The 15,889-nt window shown below is 43.4% G+C and overlaps 1 protein-coding gene across 1 annotated transcript; it reads left to right on the top strand.

The window, feature by feature from the left end:
- The first annotated feature begins 989 nt into the window (after positions 1-989).
- mettl21e (methyltransferase like 21e) lies at positions 990-15,712 on the top strand. Its single transcript, XM_079998123.1, has 5 exons — positions 990-1,357; positions 2,408-2,565; positions 2,681-2,798; positions 4,059-4,156; positions 14,458-15,712. Exons 1-5 carry the CDS (start codon positions 1,288-1,290, stop codon positions 14,770-14,772), a joined length of 759 nt encoding a protein of 252 aa, XP_079854249.1. The 5' UTR covers positions 990-1,287; the 3' UTR covers positions 14,773-15,712.
- The last annotated feature ends 177 nt before the right edge of the window (positions 15,713-15,889 follow it).

Here is a 15,889-nt window from a genome sequence, read left to right as displayed (position 1 = left end):
ATACAATTTGGTGGAGGTTGCCTGCATCCTTTTGTCATCTCCCCCACCCACACACAGGAGACCAGCCCTTTTTACACAAACGCTAAAAACTATTCCTTCAAGGTCCAAATACTACCAGTTGTGCCATTTGAATGGTCCCATTAGAGCCGGAAAAATAATGCGGATCTGTCTCACGTGGACTTTTCCCAGAGTTCCCTCTGAAAAATAATCGTACAAAACAGATTTGAGACAAGGTTTAGCTTGAGAGGAACTTGGCTCAGTGAGAAACCAGGCAGGATATGGGAGGGACTCTCCTGTCCAGAATATATATTTTGAAAATGGCCTATGGCCCATAGGACAGTGTTTCCCAACCTGTTTACCTGCCACGGCACACTTGTTACAATTAAAATAATCCCACAACACACTACTATCCTGTTAACCAGTGTTAACCTGTTAAACATCAGAAACATGTAGAACTTGTAATTAATCTGGCCTACTGAAATGGTAAAATGTGAGCTTGTTTGGATCAACACAGAGCTGCTTTTCGGGCTAGAAGCGATGAATTAGTGCAGCCTTGCAATTTTGATCTCGCAACACAAGACCTAATTCCATATTGTGTTAGCAGTCATTTGTGAGTAGAATTTGAACATTTTTCATGGTGCACCTGGCGAACCCTCCCCACTCAAAAGTGTGCCACTGAAAAAACACTGACATAGGATACTTCCTGATCAGCTTGAAGGGGGATGAAGAATAATGTATGCATAATAATTGAAAATATATTTTCGTCATAGATTATTTTTGAGAAAAAAAACACGTTTTGTGGGCTTTTTTGTAACCAAAATAAAAGGTGCTGAAATCTGAAACATATGGGATCTTTAATAACTACCTTGCACCCTGGATTGGGATTGGTCTCTCATGTTGTAATGGCTGCACGTCTCCCCGGCTCCCCAGTTGGGACTTTGCAGCTGTTGCCGTCTCTAAAGTTAAAGTGCATGAGCCGAGCATTCCCAGCTTGGGGGGGATAGAGAGAGGAGGAAAGGTTGTGGGGTTGTGTAGGTATTGGGTGGAGGGCTTGAGGACGGGAGCCGAACAAAATGAGTGTGAATTTGTCTTTTAGGGGGTTAGTGGGTGTAGTGCCACGACTAATCAAGTCTTGGAAAACCACAGCCTAACCGGAGACCAAGACTCCAATCGTCTCATTCTCAAAACTTAAATCAGTAGTCAGGCTCTACCGAAAATACCCTGTAACCAAAAGCGGCGGGGCGTTCCGGGCCTACACCTCTGCACGCCATTGGAGACGAGACGCACATGGAGTCCCAACAGGCCGCGGCGGACCCTCAGGCGGCAGCGGACCCCCAGGATGAGTGCACGACTCAATGTGAGAATACACTACTCTGTTCTATGATCTCTGTTCAACACAAATTAAGCCTTATGAAACGAACAAAAAAAAAGTTCTATATTGAATAACACTGTTATAATGCTGTGGATGCTGCAATAACTTAGTAAGTACAAAGTGCATTTCTTTCCTTTATACCCTATAGTCCTGTACCCAATAAATCCTCTTGTGCATTGAATCCCATTTTTTATATTCTATGTATTTTTATATATTTGGGTTTTTCTGTTTTGTGTATTCTTTTGTATCTTTATATTTGGTTATTTAATTTTTATTTTGCGTTTAGATTTTATTTTATTCTAACTATTTTATTGTATTTAATTTTTATTGTTATTTATGATTGTTATTCATATGGGTAGTTTGCTATTGATTGCTGCATACACTGCCAAAAAAAATGTCAAGTAGAAAAATCGAATTCAAGCCAAATTATCTGTCAAAAAAATAAGAAAAATAATAGAATCAGGATAGAAATTGTCGTATTCGTAAAATAAGGACATTTATTTTATCTAGGCGAAAGCTAGGTGAATGAGCTTTTCTGCAGTTCTAGAACAGAGTTAATTTATCTAAAAATAAATCAAATAAAAAGTAAAAGGTTTCTCGCAACTCGGCATAAGGCTGCGTTGAAGCCTGTGAAAAACGATTGTGTGGATTTATGACGGACATGATGACATATTTATGCGAGGTGTGGCCACACACACACGCACACATAAAACATATTATAAACAATGGTGGTGGTGGTGTCAGTGGTGTCGGAGGTGTTTCCCTGACCTTTTTTCATGTTGGATAACCAGGGTCGTATGTCAGCAGCTCGAAATAACAATCATCGGCCCCGACACAGGCTCAGTAACAGCTGAGGGACTGAAAGGTTGTTTGTATCCGAAGAGCTTCATTTAAACAGTAGAATCTACTAATTCATTAATATGTCATCAACAAAAATAATGCATTTCCTCCTTCAGTTCCTCAATTTTAACAATCAAACCCAATTCATTGATCCAGGTCTTTTTTGTTTTCGTTATGGGTTGAATTCCAAATCAGGCTTGGCGCAAAAGGAAGACCTTGCCCAGGCCATCATGGCTCGACATTTCCGTCCATCTCTGATTGTGACCGAGGCCTGGGAGGGTTACACCTTTGCCGGCCTGCAGATCCGCATCAAGGAGTCCATGGATCTCTACGGGGCAGTGCTCTGGCCCTCGGTAAACCCCAATTGGACATTAGCGTATTACATTTCCCTTTATTCCAGTTTGTTAGTTGGAGATGCTGTCACGTTTGATTTTTGACTGCCGATCGACTCCTTCCAACTCCCGACAGGCTCTGGTGCTGTGTCACTTCTTGGACACAAATCGTGACAAATACCACCTGACGGATAAAAATGTTATTGAGTTGGGAGCGGGAACCGGGCTGGTGACCATCGTGTCCAGTCTACTCGGTAAGGAAGAAAGAAGTTTTCGAATTAGAATATTGTTTCATTTTGGTATCCAACTGTCATATTCTTTCTTTCAATGACTCGATTGATATTTAAATGCCTTGAACTCTTAAGCTTGCTTCGCAGCGAATCCGCAATCGCATTCGCAATCGCATTCGCAATCGCATCCCAGAGTCCCCCTCTAGTGGCTGCCGGATGAGCTGCGTCAGAGTTTTGTGTCACAAAATATGTCAGAAAAAGGGAGAGCGTGTTTTTTCCAGTACAACAGCGAGTAGTTTGCTTAACTGGACATTTACCCTTTTCCAAGAGTGAGTGAGAACGTGAATTTTTTTTAAATACACACAATTCACTTGTATAAAAAAATATTTATTGATAGTGAACATGACGAACAAAGGCTTTCTTAGTAACGTCATTAGTTTATATACATGTACTCCTTGCTTAACGACTGAGTTCCATTTCTAGGACCAGGTCGTTAAGCGAATTGGTTGATAAGCGAAGGACCGTGTTATTTCACGATTAGGTGGCGTGGCCATCGCAAACGTGAGTGTAGTGAATACTGACAGACTGCGGGAACCAGGCTGAGAACGGTGATGAGATGCAATATATATATATATATATATATATATATATATATAGGGTGTAAAGTGTATATATAATATAAAGGGTGATGCCAGATGAGATGCTTGACGCTAAGACGCCGCGCACGCCACGATATTGTATGCAAGGTACAATACCGGCTGGTCGGAGAGCTGATCGTAAGTCATAACGGTGGTTAAACAGTCAGGTCGTTAACTGAGGAGTACCTGTACCTGGCTTATTTACTCCGTTTTAAGCCCGGTCCCAATAATAAAAACATCGCTGACATCATTCGCGGTAGTCGTGTCAGACCAAAACTTGTCGCATGAGGTCTACTATTACAACAATTTCTAATCCATCCTGGAGCCTTGAATGCACAAGCTAATTCCGCACCGCAGCATTTTCGTGTGCAGATTCCGACTCTCCTCAGGAATGAATGGATTTCCGGTTTGTTCTTGTTGTTTGTCGGATTCGGTGTGAAGCGAGCTTTAAACCTGCATCGTTGCAAAATGTACTCTCTACTGAAAGCCAAGGGAGTGACTCACACTTGTAACTTCATAATGATAGGTAAAAGCAAAAAAGTTGTTTATTGCTCCTTTAACCAAGATGTTACGAGAAACTTATTACATAAACTGTCTCCATGCTCTTTCGATTTGAAGATGTGTTGGTTCACATTTGTGTCTGCAGGTGCTAAGGTTACCTCCACAGACATACCGGAGGTGTTGGGAAACCTCGGCTACAATGTCCAGCGGAACACTAGAGGGCGCTGTAAATATACCCCCTTGGTCAGTTTGTACCCTTTTTAGAGACGTGTATGTACATGTTAGAGTGTTGAGAATATTTCCATGATATTTGGAAAGAAACGCGCAATCTGCAAAGCTATTTAATGAAAACTATATAGTTAGGTTCCCTGCCAAATTGGCTGCTGTCATGGAGAAAACCCCCACTCCTAGGTTCTTTAACAAATAGGCAGCACTTGAGGAAAGTTGAATACACCGGCACCTGTCTCAACCACATATATTCTTCTCAAAGTCTTGACTCCTCCTTGTCTTTATATTGTTTTTTCCTCCTATTTTCCTCCTATCTTCATAGCTTACCACCATATGGAGATCATTACTTAGAAGCCTAATCTACCTCCGAAAGAGGGCACAGGTCACCCAAAGTGACCCGCACACCCCTGGCTTTTCAGAAGCCTCTCTGTCAAGACATGCTTGCACTCTTATTTATATTGTCTGAATACATTGTTCATATTATCTCTAAATAAGTTATATCTTATTTCTATTATGTCTAAATACGTTATATGTTGTTTTCATGCAAACATATATTTCATGAGGTTGATTTTATACCCCAAACCTCTGCATTCCTTGTCTATAGGTGATTGATGTAAGGGTCCCTTTGTGGTACCCTAGTACAGTGGTTGAGATGATACCATGTGGTGCTTCCCTCCACCTGAAATGCATTTGGTGTGAGTCTAACCACTGTATAGGGACCCTCCCTCCTTGGTTCATTCCACCGTCTCCGGAAGACTCTCAGGTAGGTGCTGTCTCCAGGTTTCACCCCCCTTGGGGGGTGGAACCTGGAAACAGCATCTTGTCTGATACATTGTCTGATATTTTCTCTTAATTCCATTTGCAATTGCTCTAACGGTCCTTCATGTGGTCCACGTAACACAGGCACAGGCACGGGTCGACCCGTAAGCATTTCATGCGGGGTTAGATGCGTTTCTCGGTTAGCTTGCATGTGGTAGCTCATTAGTGCTAGCGGGCGTGCATCCACCCAGTTTAATTTTGTGTTTGCACGGATTTTGTTTATTTTCATCTTAAGTGTGTCATTCACTCTCTCAACCCTTCCCTCAACCCCTTGTGATTGTGGGTGATATACACATCCAGCCTTTACTTTATTCTCAGGCGCTGCATCACTTGTTTCACTGCCTTCTGTATAAATGATGATCCATTATCTGAGCTAAACACTGTTGGAATATCAAATTTAGGTATTATTTCTCTAGTCAGAAACTTTATCACTGTTCCTGCTCCTGTCTGCTGATGGAACCGCTTCCACCCATTTACTGAATCTGTCTACTATCACCAGCATATATGTACCTTTTACCATTGACCTTTTTAATCATATTCACATAATCCATCTGTAAGTGTTTAAAAGGTCCTTCTGGTGTCGGAATATGTCCTAATGGTGTAATGATGCCTTTAACACATTGTTTTGGGCACATACTTCGCATTCAGCCGCGGTAGAATGGTAGACGCGTGTCTACCATTGATTGAAGTTATGGAGACCAATATCCTTGCTTTTTAATTCTTCTTACCCCTGGTGCAATGGTGAAAACCATGCACCTCTGTAAAGAGAATTCCTAGTAATGCCATAGGTGCCACAAACTGTCTGTCCTGTGTCTGGCCCTCCACAGGCCATCCTCAGCCTGCTTTGCCCCTCTTTTCGCCCACATACTATGTTCATACACACCTGCCTTATAATATCATCTAAGCTTGGCGCCGTCTCGGGTATAATCAGCAGCGCTTGAATTCCTGTTGCCCATTTTGAAGCTAGTTGCGTTGCTTCGTCTGCCATATTGCTGCCAACGATTATGTAGTCATTGCCTTTCTTATGCATTTGACACTTTACGTTTCCCACATGTTTTGGTAACAGCAACGCTTTCATTACGTCATACATTTAAATATTGGTACTGGTTCTGATTCTGGCATTGGTACTGTTTCCGATTCCGGCATTGATTGTGGTATTGGGGTCCCTTTCGACCTGTTTTTGGTTTATTCCACTGGTTTGGGGCTGGGCCTGTACTTTGTGTTTATACAGTAACTAGGGGATTGGTAGGTAACCCTTGGCTCTGAGGTTGCTGAACTGGGGGCGGATCGGACTGAGTGACTGGTATCATGGCTCCTGGTTCAGCTGCAGTTGCCACGCCTTGCATTTTCTTGTTGTCTTTCTCTTTCTTTGTCAGTTCCTTCAGCTGGAGCTGAGACGGTTTTCTTTGTATTTCCTTGCCTTGCTCTGCCAGTTTTTGTTCATTTAGGCGAAATCTATCCACCACGTGGATGACATGTTCGCAAAACTCCTTATGGTTCTTGGATGAGATTAATCCTACCATGTTTGTTCCTGACTGGTCCTGGTAACACCTCAACCATAGATCTACTGAAAATGGCAGATATTAATATATCTGTCTCCGGATCTCTCTCGGTTTCCAGCCGCCACCTTTTGACCTTCTGCTGGGTGTATGAGGCAAGATTCTCGGTTTCCCCCAGCACCTGCCCTGTAGAACCCCTGGGCTTTTCAGAGTTGGGAATTCCTTCCTCAGTGCACTCCATGTGGCGTGTCTGTAGAGATCAAAACCAACACCGTCATTCTCCACTGTCCTATTCATCCAGTGTAGACGACCATTTGCCAATACGGTTTCCATCTTGGTCGTCCCTAGAACTCTGGCCAAAAGGGCTTTTAGATCATCCACCGCTAACATCTTTCCCATAGTACACTTCTCGAAAATGCTAATCCACTTACTGGCTCCCCCATTTTTTTTTTGGCAATTTTGATACTAGGCCTTCCATATCTTGTGTTTCCCAAGGAATATACTGTGATTGTTGTCCCTTAACCAGGATTGGGTATTGTTGACCAAATCTTGGTGGAGGTCTTATCTGAGTTCTGTCTCTTAGGCTCAATCCTCCTTCATCTTCCCTCTCCACTGTGATCAAGTTACCTTCCCTCTACTCTGTGTTGACACTTCACTAGGGGCTAGTCCTTCTCCTCTCCCTTTCTCTGAACCAGAATCCTGTCTGCTCCATTCTTCATGCAGCTCAAAGTCTCGCCTGTTCTGTTTATTTTATCATTCCCTCATGCTTCTGTTTTCCGGCCTATCCTGCCTGGTCAGTGGCTTAATTACCAGTCTATTTAATGACTTTATCATGTCCCTCCACTGTCTGTCTTGCCGTTTCATGGCTTCTAACCTGCTTCTGGCCTGCCTTCTTGACTCGTGGCTCTTGCCTGTGCAGCCTTCGGTCATTTACAGTGGGGAAAAAAAGTATTTAGTCAGCCACCAATTGTGCAAGTTCTCCCACTTAAAAAGATGAGAGAGGCCTGTTATTTTCATCATAGGTATACCTCAACTATGAGAGACAAAATGAGAAAAAAAATCCAGAAAATCACATTGTCTGATTTTTAAAGAATTTATTTGCAAATTATGGTGGAAAATAAGTATTTGGTCAATAACAAAAGTTCATCTCAATACTTTGTTATATACCCTTTGTTTGCAATGACAGAGGTCAAACGTTTTCTGTAAGTCTTCACAAGATTTTCACACACTGTTGCTGGTATTTTGGCCCATTCCTCCATGCAGATCTCCTCTGGAGCAGTGATGTTTTGGGGCTGTCGCTGGGCAACACAGACTTTCAACTCCCTCCAAAGATTTTCTATGGGGTTGAGATGTGGAGACTGGCTAGGCCACTCCAGGACTTTGAAATGCTTCTTGCGAAGCCACTCCTTCGTTGCCCGGGCGGTGTGTTTAGGATCATTGTCATGCTGAAAGACCCAGCCATGTTTCATCTTCAATGCCCTTGCTGATGGAAGGAGGTTTTCACTCAAAATCTACGATACATGGCCCCATTCATTCTTTCCTTTACACGGATCAGTCGTCCTGGTCCCTTTGCAGAAAAACAGCCCCAAAGCATGATGTTTCCACCCCCATGCTTCACAGTAGGTATGGTGTTCTTTGGATGCAACTCAGCTTTCTTTCTCCTCCAAACACGACAAGTTGAGTATTTACCAAAAAGTTATATTTTGGTTTTATCTGACCATATGACATTCTCCCAATCCTCTTCTGGATCATCCAAATGCTCTCTAGCAAACTTCAGACGGGCCTGGACATGTACTGGCTTAAGCAGGGGGACACGTCTGGCACTGCAGGATTTGAGTCCCTGGCGGCGTAGTGTGTTACTGATGGTAGCCTTTGTTACTTTGGTCCCAGCTCTCTGCAGGTCTTTCACTAGGTCCCCCCGTGTGGTTCTGGGTTGTTTGCTCACCGTTCTTGTGATCATTTTGACCCCACGAGGTGAGATCTTGCGTGGAGCCCCAGATCGAGGGAGATTATCAGTGGTCTTGTATGTCTTCCATTTTCTAATAATTGCTCCCACAGTTCATTTCTTCACAACAAGCTGCTTACCTATTGCAGATTCAGTCTTCCCAGCCTGGTGCAGGTCTACAATTTTGTTTCTGGTGTCCTTTGACAGCTCTTTGGTCTTGGCCATAGTGGAGTTTGGAGTGTGACTGTTTGAGGTTGTGGACAGGTGTCTTTTATACTGATAACGAGTTCAAACAGGTGCCATTAATACAGGTAAGGCGTGGAGGACAGAGGAGCCTCTTAAAGAAAAAGTTACAGGTCTGTGAAAGCCAGAAATCTTGCTTGTTTGTAGGTGACCAAATACTTATTTTACCAAGGAATTTACCAATTAATTCATTAAAAATCCTACAATGTGATTTCCTGGATTCTTTCCCCCCATTCTGTCTCCCATAGTCGAAGTGTACCTATGATGAAAATTACAGGCCTCTCTCATCTTTTTAAGTGGGAGAACTTGCACAATTGGGGGCTGACTAAATACTTTTTTGCCCCACTGTATATGTCCCCTTCAATAGCCACCACTCCTTTAACCACGGGGTACTGTCCGAACTCATATGCAATAGGGTATATCGGTGAACATGCCTTCTCTGACACCTTCTCATTGCTTTCCTGTCATTTTCTTTCTTCTCTTTCCACTAACATCTCCTTGCTTTTCTTCATGCTTTTTCTCCACCCATCTCCTTCCTCTATAAACATTTTTTAAATCTCTCTTTCTCTCTCTCTTCTCAACATTTACATTTACATTTAGTCATTTAGCAGACGCTTTTATCCAAAGCGACTTACAAGGGAGAATAACATTCAGCTACATTGCGACAGAGATTAGTGTAACAACAACATTCGTGTAACAATAAATACTGCAAGGTGGTGCTAAGTAATTGTAGCTTAGGACAGGAGGTACTCACTGAAGAGCTGGGTCTTCAAGTGCTTCTTAAAGACAGAGAGGGAGGTCCCCGCTCTGGTCATTTTTGGAAGCTCGTTCCACCAACGTGGAACTACAAATGAGAATAGCCTGGATTGCCGTGGCTGTATGGCCGGCAGAGCCAGGCGACGCTCATTTGACGAGCGCAGCATCCGGGGGGCAACATGTGCTCTTACAAGAGCATTTAAGTAGGCGGGAGCATTCCCAGAAATCACTCTGTAGGCCAGCATAAGAGACTTGAACTTGATGCGGGCGGCTACAGGTAACCAGTGGAGCTCGATGAGCAGCGGAGTGACATGTGCCCTCTTTGGCTGGTTGAACACCAGTCGCGCCGCCGCATTCTGTATCATCTGAAGTGGCTTCACCGCACAGGCCGCAAGCCTGTTAAGAGGGCGTTGCAGTAGTCGAGACGGGACATCACCAAGGTTTGTACCAGCAGTTGAGTGGCATATTGGGTCAGGTACGGCCGGACTTTTCGGATATTGAGTAGTGCGAAGCGGCAGGACCGGGAGACGGCGGCAACATGGTCCGAGAATGTCAGTTGGTCATCAATAATGACACCAAGATTCCTTGCAGCCTTGGTAGGAACAAGAGATAGAGAGTCGATTTTAATATCAATGTTGTGATAAATACCTTGTTTGGCCGGGAAGACCAGCAGTTCCGTTTTCGCCAGATTTAGTTGAAGATGATAATCCTTCATCCATGTGGATATGTCAGCGAGACAATCCGAGATCCGCGTCGAGACAGTAGGGTCGTCGGGCGGGAAGGACAGATAGAGTTGAGTATCATCCGCATAGCAGTGATATGAAAAGCCATGTGAGCGGATGATCGGGCCCAGTGAGGTGGTGTATATGGCAAAGAGGAGGGGTCCTAGCACCGAGCCTTGGGGCACCCCTGTGGTGAGGTTGTGAGGCACAGACAGCTGGCCTCGCCATGTCACACTGAACGAGCGCCCAGTAAGGTAAGATTCGAACCAGGAAAGTGCACTGCCCGTTATGCCCATGCTTGAGAGTATGGACAGGAGTATGCAATGATTGACAGTGTCAAAAGCAGCTGATAAGTCTAGCAGAATGAGGACCGAGGATTTGGCAGCAGCTCTAGCAGTTTTTAAGGCCTCTGTCACAGACAACAGGGCTGTTTCGGTGGAGTGACCACTTTTGAAGCCAGATTGAAGTGTATCAAGAAGGTTGTTTCTTGACAGGTACTCTGTAACCTGTTTAGAGACCGCCCTCTCTAAGGTTTTGGAAAGGAATGGGAGGAGAGAGACCGGCCAATAGTTTTCTACTTGATTGGGATCGAGTGAGGGTTTTTTGAGCAGTGGTGCGACCCGAGCCGCTTTGAAAGCGGAAGGGAAAGTGCCGGAAGTTAGGGAAGAATTAATCACATGTGTGATTGCCGGGGTGATATATGGCCAGATATGGCTTGAAGGAGGTTAGATGGGATCGGATCTAGCGGACATGTAGTAGGACGGCTACATGTTAGTAGTTTAGATACCTCACTTTCAGCGAGGGGGGTGAAACCAGGGAACGATGAGCCTAGGGCTGGAGAAGACAGGTTGAGTAAGTTGTTTAGTGAATTGGCTGCTGATGGCTGCCACTTTGTTAGTAAAAAAGGAGGCAAGGCAGTCAGCAGTGAGGTTAGTAGCTGGGGGAGGTGGTGGAGGGTAAAGCAGAGACTTGAAGGTGGTGAATAACTTACGTGTGTCTGTGGCACCGTTGATCCTATCGTTGAAGAAGGCCTTCTTGGCAGCAGTGATGCTGGAGGAGAAGGAGGACAGCAGTGTCTGGTAGCTTGCAAGATCCTCAATTGTTTTGGATTTGTGCCATTTCCTCTCGGCTGCTCTGAGGTCAGTGCGCGTTGTCCGGAGGGTGTCAGTCAGCCAAGGGTGCGACTGGGTTGAACGAGCAGGTCTGGTGGATAGTGGACACAGGCTATCCAGACATGAGCTCAAGGTGGAGCAGAGGGAGTCAGTGGCATCATTAACCTGCAGAGAGGAGAAAGTGCCGTGGGGTGGAAGAGAAGAGGAGAGCACAGAGGAGAAGTGGGTGGGAGACAAGTTGCGGAGATTGCTGCGGATAGTAACCATGGGTGGGGAGGTGGGGGGTTGTTTTGGTAGCTGGACATTGAAGTGGATGAAGAAGTGGTCAGAGAGATGAAGAGGAGTGACCCATAGGTTGTCTCAATCCCTTTTTCTTTTCTGTCTCCTGTTTTAAAGTTTTTTATTTAGGCAGAATTATAAGCATCAAGACTCAAATCCAAGCCTTTTCAATGCACATATTCAGAATCAGAATCAGAAATACTTTAATAATCCCAGGGGGAAATTACTATTCCTGCCACCAAGAGCTCATACAATTTTAGCGGGCGCTAAGGGAGCAGGCATGTCAACCCCTTTTGTCCCTTTATATAATTTCTCTGTTATTGACCCAAATTCATATCTATTTTAATCACAATATTTCTTTCCACTAAATATGGACTATACTTCACACAGTTATTATAAACAGCAATTTTACACTTTAGAATTCCACAAGCACCTTTATCAAACACAATTTCAAAAACAGCTTTGAACAAACATTGATACACACGCACGCACGCACCTACACACACACCTACACACACACACACACACACACACACACACACACACACACACACACACACACACAGTCACCCACAGACACACAGAGGCTCTTACACACAGTGACACAGAGAGAAACCCTCTCCTTTTTTCTTTCCCTCGCTCTCTTTCTTCACCAGCCAAATAGAGTTTCTACACTGAATTTACTTATGCGATAAATTTATACTCATATACACCCATTCAGGCCTTACCAAGCTTTTTCTTGCTAAGCGGTATTTTTAGAGTTTATTTACTAAATTAATATCCTACCCATTCAGTCCTTAGCAAAGTTTTTCTTGCTAAGTGGAATCCGCAGAGTTCAGTTCTGCCAAGGCAAACCCTCTAGAAGTTCACTTTCTTGAGGTGGTATCGCAGAACCTATCAGTCTATCCAAGCAGACACTTATGAGACTTCTCTCCTTAGGACGGTATTATAGACTCATAGACAGTTTTCGTCTGACCAAGCAATCCCTCTCTATTAGAGGCGGTATCTCAAAAACTCACTTCTGACCAAGCAGTCCTTCAACAAGACTTATCGCCTTAAAGCGGTATCTCAGAAGTACAACTTAATTTAAGGGGATGGTAGCTGGTAGCTCAGGAGGTAGAGCTGGTCATCTAGTAATCGGAAGGTTGCTGGTTCGATCCCAGGCTCCTCCTGCTAGCATGCTGTAGTGTCCTTGAGCAAGACACCTTACCCCTAATTGCTCCTGATGGCTGCGTCCGTCGGTGTTTGAATAATTGTAAGTCGCTTTGGATAAAAGCATCTGCTAAATGCAATGTAATGTAATGTAATTTAACCATTCAGATGCTAAACGACACTTCTCTGAGGGGGGGGGGGGGGTCTAGGGGCCTGTCCATTCAGTCCTTCACAGTAGGTTAGCTCTAATTTGTACCCATAAAGTGGAATCCACAGGATTTCTAATATATGCACATGCTTTTTTTTCTGCTGCAAAATTTATAGTTTTGTTTTTTAATTGGATTTAATTTAATTTAACTTACTGCCTAGCCTCAGAGCCAATCTGCACGAACCACTCAAAGCTCCTATCTAATCAGTAAGAACGTTGCTTACCTTTTGAGTTGTTTGTGTGGCCCAAATGCTGACCCGTGCCCGGGCTCAGCAGCACTTCAGACCCTGTTTCTCAACCCTGCTCGCAGTGCCAAGTATGTCGTAGAGAAAACCCTCACTCCTAGGTTCTTTAGCAAATAGGCAACACTTGAGGAAAGCTGGATACATGGATACGATTTTTATTAAAAAAATAACGAGTCTGAGTGAGGTCTGCATAATACACTGAAAACTTTTTGGCTTGCAAAGTGATGTCTTCTTTTCAAAGCCTTGACTCCTCCTTGTCTCTATATTGTTTTTCCCTTCTATTTTCCACCTATCTTCTGAACTTACCTCCATATGGAGATCATTACTTAGAAGCCTAATCTACCTCCAAGAGAGGGCACAGGTCACTCAATCTTATTCCTATTATGTCTAAATACGTTATATCTTGTTTTAATGCAACCATATATTTCATGAGGTTGTTTTAATACCCCAAACCTCTGCATTCCTTGTCTATAGGTGATTGATGTAAGGGGCCTCCTGTCTGCATTCCACATCTGCTTCTAATTGTGGCACACTCAACACAAAGACATTAAAAATAAGCTTAAAATTATACTACACTGCCCAACAAACATTGGGTGGTGCCATGGCATACTAATAAAATGTACTTGTGAAACAAAGCAAAAAACGAAATGTCTTCAGACTGTTAGCAAAACTTCCCAAAGGATAACTATTTTTAAAACATAGTTGTGGCAAAGCAAGTTTTTTTTTAGGAAACTTTAGAAACCTTCACCAGCATCGTGCCCTCCCAATGCATCCTGGGATGCGCTTTCCAGTGTAGTGTGCATGTGCAGTGTTGCACACGTGCAGAAAAGGGCGCGGACGGTCCTCGGTGCGCCCGCGATATGCGCTGATCTATCCCAATTCGTGCTCCGCTGTGCGTCCCCGTGCCGCTCCATTTCTCCATTTCTCTGTCGCATTGTAGCTTGAATGTTATTCTCCCTTGTAAGTCGCTTTGGATAAAAGCGTCTGCTAAATGACTAAATGTAAATGTAAATGTAAATGTATTTCCGTATGGAACTAGACAAAACACTGTGCGTAACGGAAACACTTCCTCATTCACCCTATGCCTCTAGACCAAATTTGTATGTGAGCATTTTCCGAAACTATAACATTCATCAAATAGTATGTGGGGGAAAAAAACATGATGACATACTATATCCGTATATAACGATGTAGTATGTCAGAGAAGCCACCGTTCTGTTTAGTGACATAATCAAGCATGTACAGATGATGGATATAGTACGCAGTATGAAATTTTCAATGCAGTGATAGTGTACGAGTGTGATTGATCTAGAACACTGCCATTTTCATTGTGCAGGTCACGGAGCTGACCTGGGGTCAGGAGCTGGAGCAGCGTTTTCCGCGCACCTCCCATCGCTTTGACTACGTCCTGGCGGCTGATGTGGTCTACGCCCACCCTTACCTGGACCAGCTTATGGACACCTTCGACCATTTGTGCCAGGACGGCACGCAGATCCTGTGGGCCATGCGCTTCCGCCTGGACCCCGAAAATAGCTTTGTAGGGCGCTTCCAGAAATGCTTCAAGGTGGAGCTGCTGTACGACCTGCCAAGTCTCAGCATCAAGCTGTACCGCGCCTGGCGGAGTGACAAGACCTCAGGGGAAATCACATAGCGCCCCCTGCTAGCTGCCATCAGAAGATGTCTTTTCAATTGGAAATCACGACCTAAACATAATTTAACATTTTGACCTCATAATATATTTCACAAAATGAAGAGTGCAATAATCCAGAAGGTGCACTGTTTGTGCGCTGTTCAAAACACAAAACCAACTAAACATGCAATCAAGGTTTAAAGCCCAGTAAAATAAAAATCCATTGACAAAATACTGTTTTTAAGCAGCCTAATGAGAACATCGGGAACAAAACAGACGGTCTGCTTGAAATGGACCTGCCACCCATTTTTGGATTGGGACCCACCAGTTCTCTACCAGGACTACTGACATTTTTTTCTTCTGCATCCACTTCCTGCTTTGCCATGTGATGCTGCAGGGTTGTTAATAACAATATATATATTTTTTAAATATAATTTACTGTAATATTTACCAAATTATAGGTATATATCAGTTCTGCAGCACATCATATGGTATTGGATACAGTGTTTTTGTTTTTGTGGGGAACATGAATATAATTATTTTATAGCATTCAATGTTTTATTTCCTTCTTGGGTTTTATTTGTTGAACAGTTGGTAATGGTAATGTTTATTCATATTCATCATTCATTTTTTTTACAAGTTGGCTGATGAAGATATACATTTTATTTCTGTACAGTATATATATTGTTTATTAAACCCTTTATCTTAGACTTTGAAATGTATGTTTTTATTCTGTGCTGTACCAATACGTTTGAATAGGTTCTAATACATTTATTGAGGAAAAATACAGATTTGTCTGCTTGAAGGGGTTGTAACCACTTCACAAAAATGATGAGCGTGGCCTTCTGCCTCTCATCGCTATATTGCGATACAGGGTTTGAGCAGGAAGTTCCTTGAACCATTGCCTTCAAATTTGACCTTTTTGTAAACCAGTGAGATCTAATTTACATTAAAGAACTGCATCAAATGCTGCTGGTAAATGTATGCTTTTGGTAAAACCCCACAGATGTATCTCTTTGTATGTGCTTCCTCAGTAGCTTAGGTAACAAGGATACTGTTTGGTCACAGTAATTGTGCATTTTTGGCAGCTAACCAATGGGTATGATCTGTTTTCACCAACTGAGTTATAGCCGACTAC

Source organism: Zeus faber (assembly GCF_960531495.2).
Source record: "Zeus faber genome assembly, chromosome: 3".
NCBI classification, from domain to species: Eukaryota; Metazoa; Chordata; class Actinopteri; order Zeiformes; family Zeidae; genus Zeus; species Zeus faber.
This window is presented reverse-complemented; position numbering and strand designations above follow the sequence as displayed.